General features: G+C 42.1%; 1 protein-coding gene across 2 annotated transcripts in view; it reads left to right on the top strand.

The window, feature by feature from the left end:
- PPP2R2B (protein phosphatase 2 regulatory subunit Bbeta) overlaps positions 1-21229 on the top strand; it is a 254242-nt gene that overhangs the window by 188679 nt on the left and 44334 nt on the right. For both annotated transcript variants that reach the window (XM_066591261.1, XM_066591262.1), the window contains exons 3-4: positions 4654-4819; positions 11571-11683. In XM_066591261.1, the coding sequence (XP_066447358.1) occupies positions 4654-4819; positions 11571-11683 (279 nt within the window). The remainder of the gene's footprint in view (positions 1-4653; positions 4820-11570; positions 11684-21229) is intronic.

Genomic DNA, 21229 nt, shown 5'->3' with positions numbered 1-21229 from the left:
GCTGTCTTCAGCTTGGGTGGTTTGTTTCAAATGGGTTTTTTATTCACTGGTCTCAGAAATTGTTATTCATTGCTAGGTGCCAGCGATTTAAAGTGACAGCCACTGTCTGTCTTTTTGTTTTTTAAATCATTTTTCTTAAGTTATTCATAGCACATCCCACACAGAAGCTGACTCTTCACGATCCCGTTTTGGCTTTCAGGTTTTAATTTCAGAGTGGCAAGGGCTGTAGTATTAACCGTCACTTTTATTATAGCATGGATATTGGGTTTAAATGGATTCTTAACCTATGTTGGCAGAGTTCCTTTGATTTAAATGGAAATGTTACAGATCACTACTGGCACAAACTAAAACCCTGTCATTGTGGAAACATAATGGTCTGTCTAAAATTGGCACATCAACATGAGCTTTTCCAAGTACATGCTTATAAGCTTTAACCTACAGCGGTGCTAGAAAGTTTGTGAACCTTTGAGAATTTTCCCTATTTCTGGTTAGATTTCACCTAAAAGTAGATAAAGAAACAAATCAAACAAGCAAGTCAAATATGTTACACTTGGTCATTTATTTGTTGAGAAAAATCATCCAATATCAAAATTTATGTGAGTTGCAAAAGTATGTGAACCTTTTAGGTTTGGCAGAGAATTTGAGGATGAAATTACAATCGGGTGTGATTGGGCGACCCTGTTTTATTTAAAGAATTAGTAACCTAGTATGTTGGGTCGAAAAAAGACATATGTCCATCCAGTACAGCCTATTTTCCCCCAATGTTGATCAAGAGGAAGGCGAAAAAAATAAAACGAGGATCGTTTAAAGCCTGATCTTCATAACACATTTGTGGAAGTGCATCATGCCGAAAAGGTGATTTATGAGGACTTGATTATTTTGGAAAAGTTTTTATAAAACAATCTCTAAAATATTTGGACTCCACCAGCCTATAGTCAGATTGTGCACAAATGGAGGAAATTTCAATTCTGGGGAGCAATTACCACCCTCTTCAGAAGTTGTCAGCCAACAAAGACCATGAGAACAGCAAGGTGTGGATAATAGTCTGCAAGGTCACAAAGCAACCCATGGTAACATCTAGCAAATGTGAGAAAGGCCTATAGTTGTTTAATGTTCATGAGTCCACCATCATGAGGACACTAAACAACAATGGTGTGCATGGCAGGATTGCTTGGAGAAAGCAATCCCTTTTCAAAAACATTACTGCCCATCTGCAGTTTGTCTAATTGTCTTCTGGCTTGTCCAGGTGATCTTTAGCAATGTTTTGTGGATTGATGGGACTAAAATAAAGATTTTTGGCTTAAATGCAAAGTGTTAAGGAAAAAACCTCTGCATTACAGCGTAAAAACCTCATACTGTCAGTGAAACACTATGGTGGGAGCATTATGGTTTGGAACTTGTTTTGCTGCATCTGGAACTTGTTTTGCTGCATCTGGGCCAGGATGACTTACCATTATTAATGGAACAATGATTTCTGAATTATAACAGCAAATATCTCTCTCCCTCTCTCCCCCCGCTTCCCGCCGCAACTCACCTGTCACCGGTGCCGCCCCCCGACTCTTTAGAGACGAGCGGGGAGATACTCGGCTAAGGCACTACTCGCTCGAGTAATGTGCCTTAGCAAGTATACTCTCTCATCTCTAGTAAGGATGTCTGTGAGCCGAATCTCAAGAGAGAGTGCATCAGACAGCAAGACAATGACCCAAAGCACACTAGTCCTTCTTCAACTTTATTCTTCTTTAACCATTTTTTGAAGTTTTGGATTGGCAGTCAGTCCTGATCTTAATCCTATAGAAATGTTGTGGAAGGACCTGAAGCGAGCAGTTTATGGGAGGAAATCCACCAACATAGCAGAGTTAAAGCTGTTTTATTTGGAGCAATGAGCTAAAATTCCTCGAAGCCGATGTGCAGGACTAATCAACAACTATCAGAAACCTTTCGAGGTAGTTATTGTTGTAAGCAAAGGTTCACATACTTTTTGCCACTTGGATCATTTTCCTTTAGACATACGATATTGGTTATTTATTAAGTGAGATATTTTTGATTTATTGCTTTAGGTTATGTTTTTGAATGGTGGATCCGTTGAAAGCATCAGTTATGACTTATTGCTGCCAATGTGTTGATGGGACTGAGCTGCAATTTTGGGCACAGTGGCTTGAAGCGCTGCAGCCACTTCAGACAATTCATCAGTGGGGGTCATAGGCATTGGACACTATTGACCTATCCCAAGGATAAATCTTCAATATTGGAGTCCCAGAAAACGTCACTTTTAAAGGTTGGCTCAGCAGAGAACACTCCTATTAGAGGGCTATAATTCACCCTGGCTGAATCCTCTGCTTTTTTTAGTAGTGAGGGGAAATGGACCAGCAGCTACTCAGAAAGGATGAGATAGCTGTGTAGTATTGAGTGGGCGTAATTATGCTACACAGCCTCTGAAGGAGAAGAGGGGAGATGGAGCTGAGCTTGTGTTGGTTCAACAAAGACTAGCTGATCAGTGTTGGGAACGCCCGAGCCAGAAACTTGTATGTAGTAGAGCCTGCAAACAAAGTAAGATGGGTGTACCGATTTTTCATGCAGAGTTTTCCAAAGTACCTGCAGAAAAAAATAAATCTAAGGAAATCTTAGTGCAAAAAAACCCCAAATACACCAATACCAGTCTATGTAGTTTAGTTGGGTAGAAAAAAAATTGACATAAAAGGAAAAAAATAAAATTACAGGTTTACTTTTCTAATATGCATAATTAGAAGTGGTTCCTTTGAAATGGATTAGTCAGTAGTACACACAAAATACAGCATATCTGACAGCATAATTTACTCCATTATGTTGCAGTTGCTTATTAGAAACCTTAATTAGAATAATTACGTGTAATGCTATTTTCTTAAACTGGAGTGAAAATTAAAATTGAAAGCGTTCGGTCGCTATCGCTTATATAGCTATATAGTATTGAAAAGATTGTTCCAATACACATTCTTTATGCATAAAACAGCCTTTCCCATGATATACAGTCTATAAATCCGTGTAAGGACTAATGCACATTCAGGTGCCACATGAACACAGAAATTTTCCATTTAAGGCTACCTACACACGGACGAGACTGATATCTGGTCGAGAAACTCTCGGCCGATTATTGCGCTCTTCAGCGTGTTTTGCCCGCAGATGCAAAGCAATTTTCACGCGAAAATGCCTCGCTTCTATGAATTTCTGATCCTTTCGTACCAGTTTCACACACGATAGCGAATTGGAAGGGTGTTCCATTGATTTCAATGGGAAACCTCGCATCGCATAGCATGTGAGAACCATGCAATGTATTTAAGGACCCATTGAGGTCAATGGACAATGCGTTCGGAGGAATGAGTAAAAATAGGACATGCCACGATTGTTGCCCCTGCCGCATCACAGTGAGGGAAAACCTCACTTATGTGTATGGCTCTATTCAAAAGAATGGAGTTCATATTTGCGCAAGTTTTGAGAGACGAAATTCCCATGAGATTCTTCCATGTGAAATTGCCTAAAAGGGATATTTTTTAAGTGAATTTCTCTATACAGACCAAATCTGATGGCACATAGAAGAAAAAACATATATATTTCTACGTCAGCTCTGTACAGTTCGGAGGTTGTATGGAGCTGTAATACAAGCCATGCTTGTCAGCCCCCATAAAATGAAAATCATCCTTTTACTTTATACTACATCTTACAGTAATTTATTATGATGGCTAAAGGCAAATAGATCAACTTATTTATACGTACCTGTATAAGGTCTCCCATAGGCTTTGCTAGATATTATAAAAAGGAGTAAACAAGTAAAGATGAGATGCAAACTCTCCATGAACAAAACAATGGCCACCAAATAACCATCCATTTACATGGCTAATGGAAAGCAAAGTGTAATGGAACTAATAATAAATAGTTTTTATATGAAGATACTTCTAATTTTGTTTTTATTCTAACAAGTTGAGCGATCAAAACTTTTGTTGTGAAGGTGTATGTATTTGGGCGGTTTCACACTTGCATTGTGGATTCTGCTTTCCTGCTCCATTTGAGGAGCAGGAAAGGGGAATACCCGCGGCCAAACGATTCTTCTTTGGACAGAACCAAACAGCGCTGTGAGGACCCCATTGACTATATAATGGGGTCCGCCCAATTTCTGCCCAACTGCCCAGTTCTTGGACAGATAAAAGTGGTGCATCATGAATGGTTTGTTCTGGTATTTACAGCCGTATCTGCGACGGCACTTTCGGCCAGAGGTTCTGACGCACATGTGAAACCACCCTTAAATATAAATAAATATATATTTTATCAAATGGTTTTAGATATGTTGTAATGGCCTAGTTTGTAATAAAGAATGGTCTGAAAACCATGACCCACTGAGCTAACTGTCAAAATAGGGCTTTGTTGAGCAGGATTTTCTTTGCCACTGCAACTCTCACACTAATTTGCATCTCCACTTCTGTCCATATCTTGCACTGTATATTTAAAACTGGAGCAGATCAGCTTTGGAGACTGCATCATAGTAAGAATAATGACATTTTTTTAAATGGCAAAGAAGTAGAAATGCAGAGATTATCTTGAAATTCTTTTTCCTTGATTTTTGACCTGAGGATTATAAATGCATCTTGCCCGAATCATCTTCTAACGTTATTCTTCTTCTGTCAGAGCAAGAATCAACCTCACAGAAGAGGAGAGTACAATGTTTACAGCACTTTCCAGAGCCACGAGCCAGAATTCGATTACTTGAAGAGCTTAGAGATAGAAGAAAAAATAAACAAGATAAGATGGCTTCCTCAACAGAATGCTGCATACTTTCTCCTATCCACTAATGGTAAGTGGGTCCATGTTACACCATTATTTACCCTTGCTGACTGTTGAATTTACAGTATATATTAAGCTAAGGATGGGTTCTTTTTGATAACAATATTTCAATAGCTGAAGTGGGAGAAGAATTTAAGTCATTCACTTGGGATGAGCGTCACCGTTATGTAATTCGAGGTGGAGCATGACGGTGATATCATCACAGATCTGTCATCTCCACTGCTGTTCTGCTTCTGATCCCTGTTGTATGGGATGAACAATGCATGTAGCAGTGTTATGTGTGTGACATGCAGGTAGCACAGCTGTGTGGCACCTTGTGCCACCAGAAACGCTGCTGCTATAATTTCCTAATAATGACTAGTAAGGTCTCATGCACTGCCTGCTCTAGACCCATATCTTTCAAGGTTATTATGACTAATCTAGAATTTCCGAAGTCTATTGCAACCTATATAGGGAAACAAAACTTAAAGCAGACTAGATGGACCATGTGGTCATTTTTCTGGTGTCCATTTTCCATGTTTCTATGGAGAAAAAGTTTTTTTCTTATGTTTTTCTAAAATTAAGTACATTAGTCAGTAAAAAGGATGGACTTGCTTGGTCACTAAACAGAAAGAGAACAAAAAGATCATCATAAGACTATGCTATTCCATCCATTGGTATCCAGTAAAAAAAAAGATATGTAATACCCGGTGAGCATATTTATAAGATACAAGGTGAGGCAGAAGTCTGGACACACCTTGTTTAACTGGTATAATAAAGCTTACTTTCAATGTGTGAAAGTATTGGGAGGGAGGCTGCAATTTTTATTTTTTTTCCAGAGAGGTTTTTAGCAGCTATTTTGAACTGTGCCATATTGAATTCATGCCAAAGTTTTCAAATAGGAAGGAGGTCATATGATAAACCAGTCTCTGCTCTAATTTACTCAATCACACTGGAAGTATTAGTTTTGCACTATCTTTGTTGTGTAACTTTGCCGTCATTTAACTCCAAAAGATTGACGTGTCCACCGTTCTGCTGGATGTACATGGTTACATTTTTCATCCAGCCTTTGAACATTCTGAAGAACTGCAAGAACAGCTCTGTAAGATTCGCTGTTTCAGGTGAACGATGTTGCTTTTTTTCACACTTTTATGTGAATGCTGGGGTCAATCCCCATAATCTCCAGTATTGATCCGATGATAATCCATCATGGATTGACCAATCAAAAATGTGTTTGCAAAAGGTCATGGTTTTGCATAATACTCAGGGTCATTGTATCATAAGGCCTTTGTTCATTGACAGATCACGTAACTGAGAAGTACCTCCCAGATGTCATGGGATACCGTATTTCCACCTGTGCGCAATGAGAACAGCAGCGAGTTCCCACGTTACTTTAAACAGGATTGCCCACCTCCACACGTTGCTGTGGTTGTACACGGATGGCTGGATGTGCAATTCCTGGGGCACTGAATTGCGCTTAAGTCTGGCAACCATTCTACCTGAACTTTAATGTCTTTGGACTTTTATTTTTTGGGGCCATTTTGAGGTCTCTTGTGTATGCAGAAAAAATATACAATATAATTAATTCCGTGCTTTGAAGAAATATCACCTGCAGTTCTTCAGCGTGTTCAGGACCACCAGATTAAATGTTTAACTATGTGCATCCGGCAGAATGGTGGACATAAGTAACGTGTCATAAAGCTCTTGTGGGACTTTTGCCCTATCTTTATTTGTTTAGGAGTTAAGCCTCATTTACATGCAATGATTATCGCTCAAAATTCGTTTAAACGTTGGCTTTCGAGTGATAATCGTTGTGTGTAAACGCTTCATCGCTTTCACTCTTTGGCTGAACGATGATTTTTAGGTGAGCATCAGCTTCAGCCGGTGAGAGAGAGTAGGGACTGCACACTGTGTTGTCCAAGAGAGCAGCTGATTACATTGTATTCAGCTGACAGCCTGCGGCAGCCCATGTGAAGACAATGTAGCTGAGTGCAAGGTCCGGACTACATGCTGGGATTTGCAAACAGCTGCTGGAGACTCCTTTACATGCAAATTAAGCTGAAAAAGTGCTAATGGTCATTAGTGCCCATTAGTACTTTATGCAAAATGATTGCTAGAACTGTCAATTTTTCAATAGTTTGAAAGATGGTCTTTGTGTGTAAATGAGCCTTTACATGAGGGCAAACTGACACTTCAAGAGTGTTTTTCGGAACACGTTCTAGCCAAGATTCATATGTCACATGACTGCCTTCACATTTGAAAAACCTGAGCTGAATTTAATATAAAGGCATTCAAAATGGTTGCTGAAACAGTCACCTTCCCCAAAGAATACTACACATTGGAAGTCCATTTTCTCATTACACCAGTTAAACAGGTGTGTCCCTACTTTTACCTAACTCTAATAAATATAGTTTTGTATGTAACTATACGCACACATTCTATAATATATTTAAGATAGACTTCAAAGCAAATAAAATTATATGGCATCCCTATCCATTGAGTGAAGGCTGCGGTTGTTAAATAGCTGTCGCAACACCCCCTCCAGTTCATCCGGATCCATTGTTGATTAGTCCTGCACATTGAATGGCGGAATTGGCTAAAAATTCTCCAAGTCAAATAGCTTCAACTTAGCTATGTTGGTAGATTTTCTCCCATGAACTGTTTGCTTCAGGTCCTTCCACAACATTTCTATAGGATTAAGATCAGGACTTTGACTTGGCCTTTCCAAAACATCAACTTTTATTCTTCTCTTTTTTTTTTTTTTTTTTTATTTAAACCATTCTTTTGTGTTTTTTGTGAAATGACTTGTGTGCTTTGGGTCATTGGCTTTCTGCATGACCCACGTTCTCTTGAGATTCAGCTCACTGATGTCCTGACATTTTCCTTTAGAATTTGCTGCTATAATTTAGAATTCATTGTTCAATCAGTGATTTGCGAACCAAAATGGCCAAAACCGTGATACTACCACCATAGTTTTTCCTAGGTGGTATGAGGTTTTTATGCTATTATGCTTTTTGTTTTTTGTCAAGACAAAGCTCTATTTCTTCTTTAAGCCAAAAAAGCGTTATTTTGGTCTTTCTTTAATAAAAAAAAAAGCAAGATAAAGTAGTCCTCACACGGGACTTGAACTTACGATCATTTGATTACTTGTACAGTATAATGAAATAATATGGTATTGCATTATACCATATTTTAACAGGCTGCCTATTAAGTATATGGCACATCTTTAATAGGCAAATGACCATGCCGGCAGCCCTGGGGGCCTTCAGAAGTCCCCAAACTGCCATGACACCCAGACAGCGACTCCACAATGCTTTTGTGCCTCAAATTCTTGCTACACAATTCTCTACATCATAGTATAAATGAAACTGATGATGCTAAAGGTAGCCATACACATTAGAACTTAGTAGTCTAAAGCAGTTGATAATAGTGAAGGGACTCTCTAATGTGCATGAGGTAGCTCAACTTTCCCCCAACAGATGAGCTTCGGGAGAAGAATCGAGAACATTGAATTTCATTCCCTGATCCTTTTGCTCCTGGAGAGATAACTCTCCACCACAGTTATCGGACTGCGGCTTAACTTAATGTGAATGTATTGCTGAGCCCAACATTCATGTGTTTGGGGGAGTTTGTGACAACCAGCAACTCGGGGCGAATGACCAGCAACTCGGGGCGAATGACCAGCAACTCGGGGCGAATGACCAGCAACTCGGGGCGAATGACCAGCAACTCGGGGCGAATGACCAGCAACTCGGGGCGAATGACCAGCAACTCGGGGCGAATGACCAGCAACTCGGGGCGAATGACCAGCAACTCGGGGCGAATGACCAGCAACTCGGGGCGAATGACCAGCAACTCGGGGCGAATGACCAGCAACTCGGGGCGAATGACCAGCAACTCGGGGCGAATGACCAGCAACTCGGGGCGAATGACCAGCAACTCGGGGCGAATGACCAGCAACTCGGGGCGAATGACCAGCAACTCGGGGCGAATGACCAGCAACTCGGGGCGAATGACCAGCAACTCGGGGCGAATGACCAGCAACTCGGGGCGAATGACCAGCAACTCGGGGCGAATGACCAGCAACTCGGGGCGAATGACCAGCAACTCGGGGCGAATGACCAGCAACTCGGGGCGAATGACCAGCAACTCGGGGCGAATGACCAGCAACTCGGGGCGAATGACCAGCAACTCGGGGCGAATGACCAGCAACTCGGGGCGAATGACCAGCAACTCGGGGCGAATGACCAGCAACTCGGGGCGAATGACCAGCAACTCGGGGCGAATGACCAGCAACTCGGGGCGAATGACCAGCAACTCGGGGCGAATGACCAGCAACTCGGGGCGAATGACCAGCAACTCGGGGCGAATGACCAGCAACTCGGGGCGAATGACCAGCAACTCGGGGCGAATGACCAGCAACTCGGGGCGAATGACCAGCAACTCGGGGCGAATGACCAGCAACTCGGGGCGAATGACCAGCAACTCGGGGCGAATGACCAGCAACTCGGGGCGAATGACCAGCAACTCGGGGCGAATGACCAGCAACTCGGGGCGAATGACCAGCAACTCGGGGCGAATGACCAGCAACTCGGGGCGAATGACCAGCAACTCGGTCATTTTGAAAATGAAGATGTATAGACACCTTTTAGCCTGACTATATGAAGGTTTTCTGTTAGCTTGGCCCATGCATTATCAGCTCTGGTTCCAATTTTAAAAAGGCCTGCGAAAATAATGTTTTTGTTACACTTGACCCAACAGCGTTGAACTAAACATTGTATTGATATACTGCAAATATATAATATGCTACTAGTTCCAGTCATATTAGCTATAAAGCAATCTCCTTATTGTTGGCTCCACACCAGGCCTTCATTTGAAGTATATTCAGATTTTATTTTTTTTACTTATTTATTGATTTTTATTATATTTTTTTAAGTTGAATATTTTTTCTTATTTTGGGGATGTGATTCCTTCAGTCATTATGGAAAGGCCACATCTCATCAACTGATCTCTCTTTAATGAGAATATACAGTACTGTGTTTTGTCCTTTGTCCCGTGCCCAAATTCACAAGACTGTCGAGGGATTAAACCTCTCTGCAACATATGCTTTGGTATAATTATTATGCACTAAAAGATTGGAATTTCTCAGTCACACGTTAGCAGGTAGTCAATTGATCATTTTAATATAATTCACAGACTTCTTAAATATGTTCAGAGGGGGAAAACACATTGTGAGAGAATAAAGATTAATTACATGGTGTAATGTTTTGTTAATTGAGTTTTAAAATAGTTTTTGATTAACAAGGATATTATCTTCACAATCACAATGACATTTTCAGCGCCAGCAGGAAATGAAAATGATTCTTTTTAAATGTGTACCATGTGACTGCATTTGTGCCAACGCTCTCTAAATGGGACTTGTTCAGCTGAGTGAGCCAGGAAACAAATGTATGAAAGATGGAAATAATCTTACATGTAGAAAGAAGCCATTGTGTGTTTAATGGACTTTGTCATCTGGTGATATGATATGAAAGAATGCTGTTTAGTTGCCAACTTTAATAGTTCCTACACTGCTGCAAAAGTTGTTCACCTGAAGAAAACATGCATGTCCGGATTTGATTGGAGCTTAGTGAATTCCAAAGCTCATTTTACATTACCTACACATTTTTTGTATTTTAAATAAAACTCGTTTTCTATATATAATTTTTTATGGCCTATATTTTCTCATGTTTAACTAAAAACACTCCTTTTTTGTACTTTTGTCCCCCTAGGGGACCTGAACATGGTTTTACTTGTACAATACACTGCAATATAGAAGTATTATGACTTTGCCATCTTCCTTATACCCACAAGGCTCATGACCGCCATGGCAACTGCTCCTCGCCCTGCATTCTCATGACCAAGGAGTACATTCCCTATATTTAATCTTTCATATGCTATGGTTGCTATTTGATCTTGGCCATTTAACCCCTTGGATACCAAAGTTGAGTCCTTTCTGATCGCAACCCTTGCAGGCGAGTATCTGTTGTATAACACAACCTACACCTGTCGTGTGGAGTTGGGTCGGGAGCTGAGCCTGTTCCATACACTCCTCATGTCAATGTGTGGTACATATGTCACATATCATCAAGGGCTGGCCTGTAGCTGCTGCAGAATACTGTTTTAGTCAATAGCTATTTCTGTTGACCCACCCTAAAGAGTGCTTGGCTCAGCATGCATGTGTTCTCAATGAGGAGAAAGGAATACGTTGGACACATGTAGCAACAACTTGTATCACGGTAAAATAAAAATACAACATGGCCGACCCTCTTCCCTCCAATGTCTTCCATCGAGGCAATGTCAGGGCATATTAGATTGTTGGCCACTTTCCTCAAAATTGGCAGGTTTGGTGGATATTAAAGGGGAAAATAATCTTGATGACCTATCCTCAGGATAAATTGTCAATAGTTGATCGATCAGGGTATGCCACTCGGGACCCCGACCGATCAGCTGATTGTGCCGCAAATACACATGGGTCGGAGCAAAAGCAGAAACTGTCACACTATAAAAATAAAATGTACAAGTATGAGTGCCGCTGTGTGGGATAGACTAATTCTGTGTCCTCTGTGAAAGCCGTGCCAAATCTTTGACCACCATGGTTACAGACTTTCAATGGGTCCCCTGCTCGAAACTGGATTTTTTTATTTTTTTTTAAATTTCCCAGGTTTCCCCATTGAAGTAACTTGCCCTCTCATGACTCCAGTACAGCAGCTATAAATTTTTTTCTTATTTCTTATATGCAGATAAAACCGTTAAGTTATGGAAAGTCAGTGAACGAGACAAGCGGCCGGAGGGTTATAACCTGAAGGATGAAGAAGGAAGAATACGTGACCCATGCACAATAACGTCATTACGAGTAAGAACATTGCTGTTAATTTAACTCTAGAGGTTACAAAATGTACTTTTTGATGGTAATTTTCGCTGGTACAAATTGGACGGCAGCAGCTGCAGGCTTTTGTGCGGAAATCAAAAGGAATTCTTTTACGTGAACAGTTTGATCCCAGTTGGTTGATATATTGACTTGGATCTTTGCTATAAATTGCAATTACTCCAATTTTAATCAGCACTGTAGCTCTATATTACATTTTAAGGCCAGCAGACTTGCTGTCATATGGGCATGTGTTTCTGCAATTAGATTCCAGGCATGAAAACCTCCTTGACCTCCTTCCTGCCAGTCGAATCATTCTCACCTTTATTGAATGTAGTAATATTATAGGTTATAGTTAGTAATTACTGCAGAAGGGGTGTTGATCCAGGGATTATTCCGAATGCCAGACTTTGAGTTGGGAAGTAATTTTTTTTTTGAGGAAAATTGGCTTCTACCTCATTGGGGTTTTTGCCTTCCTCTACATCAACCTTGCAGGATAATAGGCTGAACTAGATGGGCATTTGCCTTTATTTTTTCAGTCTTGCATGCTACATTACTAGATCGGTAGGTCATGCTGGTTATAGTCAAACAAAGGTTCTACATGTGTTGTCTATAGCCGAATGATTCTTGTCCAGGTATAATGGTGCTGCGCCACCCTTGTGTCCTGAGCACTCTATATATTTATACCTATACTTACTCCTCCCTTGTCACTGGCATATTGTAATGCAGCATGAATGACTTGTATATTCCTGAGCCCAGAGGTCTACTATCCTGCCTTGTCCAGTCAGTACTTAGTTGCTCTTTAAATCAGTGTTCCCCAGCTCCAGTCCTCAGGGACCGCCAACAGGTCGTGTTTTAAGGATTTCCTTAGTGTTGCACAGGTGATGTAATTATTGTCGGTGCCTTAGACATTGCCACGGGTGTTAGTACTATAGGATATCCAGAAAACATGACCCGTTGGTGGTCCCTGAGGACTGGAGTTGGGACCCCTGCTTTAAATCACAGATGATCCACCCATTAGAAAGATTCAACTTTTTCTGAAACCTTGTTGTCTATTAGCAGCACATTGACAACTATTTTTTTTTCTCTTTAATGTACAGAATAGGTGATTCTAAGCATTTTTTGCAATAGATTTTATTGGCCTATTTTGTACACTTTTCATACAAAACCCAACTGCAGCTAGGTGAAGGCGAGTCTGAGAAATGTGTCTTCACCTAACTTTATAGCAGAAAAAAATGCTGCGGCTGTGCCAGCACTATCCTTTCTAGTGCAGGCACAGCTGTTCCATAGAACAGTGTTTTTAATAAAGCCTGCTTTTATATATGTTTGCTTTTTACATACTACTCGCTTCTGTTGCTTTGTGATTTGTCCCCTGCGCTGTGTGTTAATCTGCCGCCTGTGCTGCTCGTCCCCCGACGTGGTGTATGGAGAAGCCGTTCTGTGCTGTAAATGGCTTCTCTCCATCAGTGCTCTCTTCTCACCAGACCAGAGCACTGTCTGGTTCTTGGTACATTGGTTTGTGACATATAGTACTGTGTACACCCAATGAACAGACACCCTGTCATTGCATCAGGTCTGGTAACGAGCCCTGTGAAGGACAGAAGCTGTCTGCAGCACAGAATGGCTTCTCTATACACAGCGCCACCAGATAAGCAGCACAGGCTAGAGATAATAGGCACAGCATAGGAAACAGATCATGCGGGCACAGGAACAAGTACAATGTAAAAATCAAAATGCCTAGCAAACACAGGCTTTATTAATACATTGTTATATGGAGCGGCTCTACCTGCACCAGAGCGAACAGTGCAGGCACAGCTGGAGCACCCTCTTCTGCTATGCACTTGGGCTGCGAAATCAGTCTTTGCCTAGTTTTCATTTAGCTGCATAGCTGAAGAGGGGTTTTGTACGAAAATGGTACAAAAAAAGACTAATAAAGCCTACTGCAAAAAAAATGCTTAGAATCAACTATTCTGTACATTAACAAACATAACAACAAACTGGCTTTCCCACTGAAGGAAAATGGGAGCTTCCAAAAGAGACATGATTTACTTTTACAGGGTCTTTAAAATAATGCATACATTCTAACGGTTATATAAAAATCAGCTTTATTAACCTGTCCATAGGATAGGTGATGAAAGTTTGACCAGCAGAGGTGGTCTCACGGCTGAGACAGGACCCCTGATCTCAGGTGGCTATTTCATTGTGTGCTCTTTACACCCACCTGCAGTGATGTAGCGATTTCAAATTAATGGAGCCGCGCCATTCAATGGGGCTGACTGGAGTAGAGTTCAAGCACTTGGCCATCTCTGGCAATCCCATTGAAGATGAATGAAGCGGCACTGCATGTGCGACCACCAATCCAGTCAATCTCCTCACTGCTTAGGGTGCAGTGATCCCGCAGTGAGGAGGAAAGGAAGCACAGGACCCTCGTTCCCAGGATCGGTGGTGGGTCCAACTCTCATTAGGATATTTATCACCATAACATAAGTGATGAAAGTTTGATCAGTCTGTAAGGGGTCAGATTGATCATGCAGGGAATAGCTCTGCATATTTGTGGCCATCAAAGAGCAATGGAAAAGAACTAGTACATTAGAGCCAAACTCTGTACCGGCATCCAGTTGTATGGCTCGAATTCTTATAAATGGGAAGAGTGACTGTCAGATGACGCATGTTCGATTAGTCTGTTGATGCTCCCATGACAACCCCAGAGCTAGCAGGACACACTTAATGTAGCAGTTAGAAGATCACAAGGAGATGGAAACGCTGGAAGAAAGTGCATAATATACGAAATGGCACTTCTCAATATAAAATCTGATTCACTTGCAAGATTAAGTGCCAAGAGGTATAAATGTGATACGAATGCTGCATATCAATCGTTTGATTACAATACTCATAGCGCTAATATTGCAATGATGGATCTTGGCATTGTAATGTTGCACTTGTTAGGATTTGGCATGACTGTATTTCTCTGGTTTACCTAAAAACAACCCTCCGTTCGTTTTCTGTAGATAGCTCAGTGTAAGGCACATAGGTCTGAAGTTGCGGCAACCCTTTGACAGCGAAGTGGCCGTGTTGCCTTCCCTGTCAGAACTCGACTAGTCAAAATGTAGATGACCAGCCTTGTTCTCTAACACTATAGATACCTCCAGAACAAAATAACGTGGAAGGCCAAAAGGAGGTCATGGAGGGAAGGCAGCGAGCTGTTTTGCCTGCATTCAAATTCACCAAAGGGATGGATATCATCTTGGAAGCGTTCCACATAACAGATGTGACTACTGAGCCTGAGCTGCTGGAATGAGCCAAGTGTGATGAAGCTCATCTTGCCTGTCCTGCCTGTATTCCCCAGGGTGACAGCTTGCTGAGAGATCCTGCTAAGTCACACATACATACAGAACTGCGCTTAGACATGCACAGCCGAAGACGCACACGCTGCTGTCTCCAATGCAACTCGTCTTTTTATAGAATTATATAACCATTTATTATTTACATGGCTGCATTTTAATTAGGAGTGCTGCTAAACTGCTGGTGGAAGCCGTGAAGAAGACTCTTACTAAAGAGAAATGGGGGTTACTGCAGTCAGATGGGCAGATGAATCTGCTTTGTAGCTCGGAAGGAGGGGTATAGCAGGTACTTGGTGCCAGAGGAGTGCCAACAGGCTTGTATGTTGGTGGGGGTAATTAGATAAAGGCTAGGGCAGTGAACAATGCTTTCTTTAAAGGGGATGCTTTGGTGAAAACCTTTTTGCATCCCTGCCGACCTCACCTGATTGGCTATCACAGTCTGGATGTCTCCTCTGTATATTGCAGTCTTCCCCATGCAGTGTGGCCTCCTGTCTGATGTTTATCCGGCACCATCTTGCTTTTGAGATTTATCTCTGCTTTTTCTTTCACTGCTACTGTACGATCAATCCCATGATGTTAGCAGCACAATATCACATGAGCAGCTAGAGCCTGTACCATCTCTGTCTGCTGGGAGGGCTTGTGTGAAAGGGTTCATCATACTGACTGACTGACTTTTTGAGAGAACATAAAGCCAAGTAAATATCAGATGGTCAATATCTACTAAGGAAAACAATTGAGACCTCTTTTTTAAAATCACCATATTTAGCATTCAACCATGTAAACTTCCTACGGCCCTTTTCACACGCCAGAGAAGATTGTGCAAGATTTGTGCGTGGCGAGATGCACCAATATGAACCCCATTCTTCTGAATGGGGTCATACACGTGGGCAATTTTTTAAAATTTCCTTGCATTGCATCACACCGTGATGCAATGTGGGAAGCAAATCATGGCACATCCTATTCTTGGGCGTGCACTCACATTGAATCACCCATGGTTTTCACGCAATATTATGTGATATGATGCGATTCGAGGTTTCCCCATTGATGACGGGAGAAACGCCACGATCCTCTCCGGCAGCTGAAAGCTGATCAGAGGATCGCGTCTTTCACAAAGTGATGCAAGGCGGTTTTCATATAAAAACAGCCTCACATCCACGAGAAAATTGAATGTTGGCAAGCGTGAGTGAAGTTAGTGACCTTTTAATTGTAAAGAGCAGTGGGATTACAATGCCCTTGTTGGGCTTCACAGTTGCAAGACCCTTTACCACGGGATGACTGTTGGATGTTAAAGCACCAGACAGCCATTCCAGTAATGATCACCCAGTAAATGGAAGTAGTAGGGGACTGGGATTCTTCCGACTCACCCACCTCCAATCACAGCAAACAGGCAGTTGTACATAGATGAACGACTGCCTGTTTAGATTGAACGATGCAGCGGCACTCCAAAGATGATTTTCAAGCCTGCATGAAAGATCCAATCAGTCATAATCTACCAATTTATCACTGACCGTTCTACTGCATGTGTTTACACATAATTATCTTGCAGACTGCTCAATCTAATTAGCAGTTGGCACAAATATTGTGGTGTGTGAAAGAGGGATCCTTAGCCATCAACGGTCAATACAGATCTGTCCATGTACTGTATTTGTCAGCTTGCTTGTAGGCTTGAGAGCTCAGGGCTTCTGGGAACCCAGCAATGCCCTTGTGAAGAAGGTAATTGGTGAAGAAAGATTCCTAGAAGACAGTAGACACCTGGCCTATTGAGAGCAAGTGCTCTGAGAAATGCCTGCTGTTCACTATGACCTCGGGAGTGTTGTGTCCTCGCAGAACAGCTTGGCAGGTGGTTCCTGTCTTTGTGTGTGAAAGACGTGTTATCTCATGACAGGGATTATTATTGGAAGGCTGACCTTTTAATGTCTTTTGTGTAAAGCAGTTCAACATCACATGGAACTGTGATGGTCGAAAACATTACATTCAGGGCATTACGGGAAGATGTAATAACGGCGGCATTCAAAATGATTTTCTACTATAGAAGCCTGCTGAGGTCAGTGGAATGGGAGCTGAACCGTTGTAGGTCACAAACATGTGGATGTGTGTTATTCCATACAGATCTATTTGATTTTTTTACTTGTTTTTTCGCTACATGTGCTGTACACGCCAAACATGTCCATTCTATTAGTCCATACTAATGTTAGAAATGCGCTGAAGCGATTTTGCTGAATATCGGCAGGGCGATAGCTTGCATCTTGAGGAAGAACATAGTATGTAGAGTTCTTTAGGGAGCCCGACAAGACAGATTTATTTGGTGATGTGCAGGCACACCTCCGCTCCAGCACCGCGGTGGAGCGGAAGGGGGTGCATATCATAAGCTATGCCTACACAAACTGGCAGAGACGTAAGGGTAGATGTCGTTGCCGCATGTATGTGATTATTAAGTGTGGCGGAGGGGAAGGGGGTACACATCATAAGCTAGGTTGCCCTAAACAAGCAGACATTGTTGCCGCTCTTATGCGATTATTAAGCTAGCAGGAATACCTGCCGCTGCTCGGGATTAAAACTTGAACCAAAGACACATTAACATGGATTAAGATTTTAAAGAAAATCTGTGTTGCCTATAGCAACCAATCACAGCGCAGCTTTTATTTTACCTTGGCAGTATAAGAAATGCAAACCAATCACAGCACAGCTTTTATTTTATCTCATCTGTGTAAGGAATGGCTTCCTTTTGATCATATTTCCTATCCATTTTTTGCTCTTTTCGCGCAAGTCAGATCTCTAGTGCATAGCTCTAGCAGAGTTTGAGCTGCAAAAATTTCTAGAACTCAAGAATCTGAAAGACAAGCTGCTTTTAAACAGTAGAGACCCCAGTGCAGTCTCAGGCCCGGCAGACTTTTAGATTATGAGCGTCATGCGTCTCTCGGAGCTTAGAGACATTGGAGCAGTCTCAAGTACACCGAACCCTAAATGCTGACCGTCCTGCATCTCTTAAAGCTAGAGATACATGGAGCAATGTCAGATCCGCAAGGTTGTAATTTCCTCTTTAAAAAAAACAAAAACATTTGCAATGACTATCAATAAGGCTCAAGGGCAAACACTTAAGGTAGCAGGTGTACATTTAAAAAAAGGCATGTTTTTTTCATGGGCAACTGGTATGTGGCGTGCTCACGTGTATACAGCCCACAAAACTTTTATCCTAGCAAAAGATGACAAGACCAAAAACGTACAGAACTGTGCTGACATCGCATATTTCAGTTCCATTCCTTTTACGATTTCCACTTTTTACGTTTCAATATATAGTAAAACACAGATTAGATTAAAAACAAATATACAAATTCCACAAGCTAGGGGACTATAAATGTCCTTTACATATATATATGGCAGTATATTGTACATCTGCATATTTCTTTTTTGTCACCGTGACAGAAAGGAAAACCCTGTGTGTCAACAAGCCTATCACCGAGGGAATCACTAAAATATAACTTTTATTAGGTAAAGATAAAAATAAAAATGTATAAAAGGCGTGGACTCTTATTCCAGTTACACTCCTACTGGACAAGTAGATATTCTAACAGTAGTAAGTCCATATAAGTATATACCAGATGATGCGCTAGGTTCTAACTCCACAACCACAATGACCCCATCTATATTGTTCGTGCATGGGTCGAGATATATATTATGGTTGTGTACAGCTCCACGTGTATAAATGGCCACAAGGGCTAACAAAGCACAATGTAGGTTATATTTTTTGTATTTATATGTTGGAGCCGATAAATGGGTAAAGGCCAGAATAATAAATGTAACCCCCGTCTGGCAGAGTATTGAGGCATATATTAATGCCCAGGAAATATAGCATCAATCAGGTATATACTATGTGGTATATCCCCTATTATGGTGGATTATACCCTGATGCGATAACCAGCTATAGTAAACACGGTCACTAATTTTATCTATATAGTGACTCGCTTGACTGACGTCATTTAGCGTGTTTATCTAGTTTATATAAAAGCTGGCAAATAGACTGCAGCGCTGAGTGGTCTGTAACTCGGAGTTAAATGGTGCAAGGACATATTACAGCACCAAACGTTCCTTTTATTTTACCACATTCCCATTAGGGACAGACACAGCGGAGAGTCTTAGACCAGGGTCATTAACTCATAAGACCCTGTCACATGGACTAAACACTGCTGAGTGCAGCTAATAAAAACAGCTGATCACTGCTTCACTAGAGATGAATGCCGCTGTTTGTGAGATTTTATAATCACTAGCAGCTACGAGCAGCTGAACTGAAGAGGGTTCAATAAGATGTATAATGAACCCTCTTTGTCAGTAACTGCTGCATTCACTATCACCATTTAAGCGTAGATAGCCCGATATACAATGATGTGGACATCTGTGGCATGTCAAGCACAACAATAAGGCTATCTTAGGCTGGCTAACACCATCTACGCGTTTCCACGGTCCTTAATGCAGTGACCGCATCATCAGGATGGTGAATCTAGGTTATAGAACCGAACAGCCTGAACGGCTGTGTGAAAATGAGCAGCAATGTTATGATCTTCAGTAGAACGCTTTTACAAATGATGCAGTTACAAATCTTTAGGCATCAAACGAGTTTAAGGGTGGATTCACATAGGCATATTTGCAGACACAATACGCAGAGAATGGAATCCATTGATTTGAATTAGTTCATTCTCCTTTCCTTTTTTTGTGCACACATTTCATGCACAGGGAAAAAACGCAGCATGCTCTACTTTTGTGCACGTCTGCATACCAAAGGTACCCATAGCAGGCTGTGGGGCACGCAAATGCTCGTTTAGTGCGGCAGTCTCTTGGTACTGGTGTATCTTGACGCCACCAGGAAGTGTAGGTGGAGACAAGATTGACAGGGGGTTGACTCCTCCTGTTCCTGATTTGTCGGCAGTGACAGCTGTTGCTCGCTCTCCTCTGCCACCTCTGGTCCCCGCTGTCACTCACTCAGTCTCCTGTGTACCGACTCTGCTGCTCCCAGCTCTGCTCTGCCACCAGTGATCCCCTTATCAGTCCTGGTGCCATACCAGGCAGCCATACACAGGTGGGGCTGAGCAGGGAGCGCACCGCAGGGAGGCTTATGTAAAGAGGAGTAGCTGAGCTCTGCTTCATCAGCGCTCCCCTGTGACAGCAGTGTGTCTACTGATTTTTTTTTCCCAGCTCTCTGCTTAGGGTTCGGGTTACTGTTCCTGGTAAGCTTACATTAGTAGCTATAAAGCCTTCCATGGAAGCCTCTCTAGCTAATAACTGAAGCCTTGGTGGAAAAATTACCCGTACCCTAACCGTGGACAGCAGGATGAAATCAATACAGACACTGCTAAAGAACCTGGAGGAATGCAGCCAATCAGAAGCTAGGGGTGTGACAGGCATTCCTGCATCCAAGCCCTGTCAAACCCCTAGTTTCCTGGTGGCGTCAAGATACACCAGTGCCGGTCCACTGCATGTGGCTCCTCAGCTGGTAGCTGTAAATAATATGCCCTAATGGCACCAGGGAAGTCTTACTGAAACTTGCACTGGCAGATAATACTAGTATAAGGCTGGGTTCCCATGGGATGGAAATCCCGCAGAAATCTCACGGCTGGGCCGCACCAAAAAGCAACGAGATTTCCGCAGGAGAGCCACAGCTTCAAAACCTGTGATATTTCGCCGCAGGTTTTGGAACGGTTTGGCCACCGGCATTCCGTTGCTGCTTTCTCTCTCCATAGAGAGGAGTGAGGCCGCAACGGGGAAAAAAAAAGGACTTGACATGCTGCACTGTCAGTTCCGCACCGCATCGCCGGTTCCACCCGGCTTCGCCACAACAGATTGGCTGCCTCGTGTGGACGAGATTTTTGCCAAATCACGTCCACATGACTGGCTAATCCCAGGTTTAGGAGCCGCAGGCGGATTTGCTGCACGAAATTTCCGCTGCAAATCCATCCTGTGTGAACTCGGCCAAAGTTCACTTTTAGACTTGTGTGTAATAAGCATAGCAAATCCACCAATATCCGTAACAAAGAACAGTACTATACATGTGAGTAGTGTTTTCCAAACCGCATACACAAGTAGGAGGAAACTGCATGGAATTTAGGGCATGCAACAGATTTTCAAATCTTGAGCATGCATATTATCTTGCAGATTTCACCCTTTGCAAAGGCTTATATCCACAGAAAAATGTGTGCAACAA

Source organism: Eleutherodactylus coqui, chromosome 2 (genome assembly GCF_035609145.1).
Source record: "Eleutherodactylus coqui strain aEleCoq1 chromosome 2, aEleCoq1.hap1, whole genome shotgun sequence".
NCBI classification, from domain to species: Eukaryota; Metazoa; Chordata; class Amphibia; order Anura; family Eleutherodactylidae; genus Eleutherodactylus; species Eleutherodactylus coqui.
This window is presented reverse-complemented; position numbering and strand designations above follow the sequence as displayed.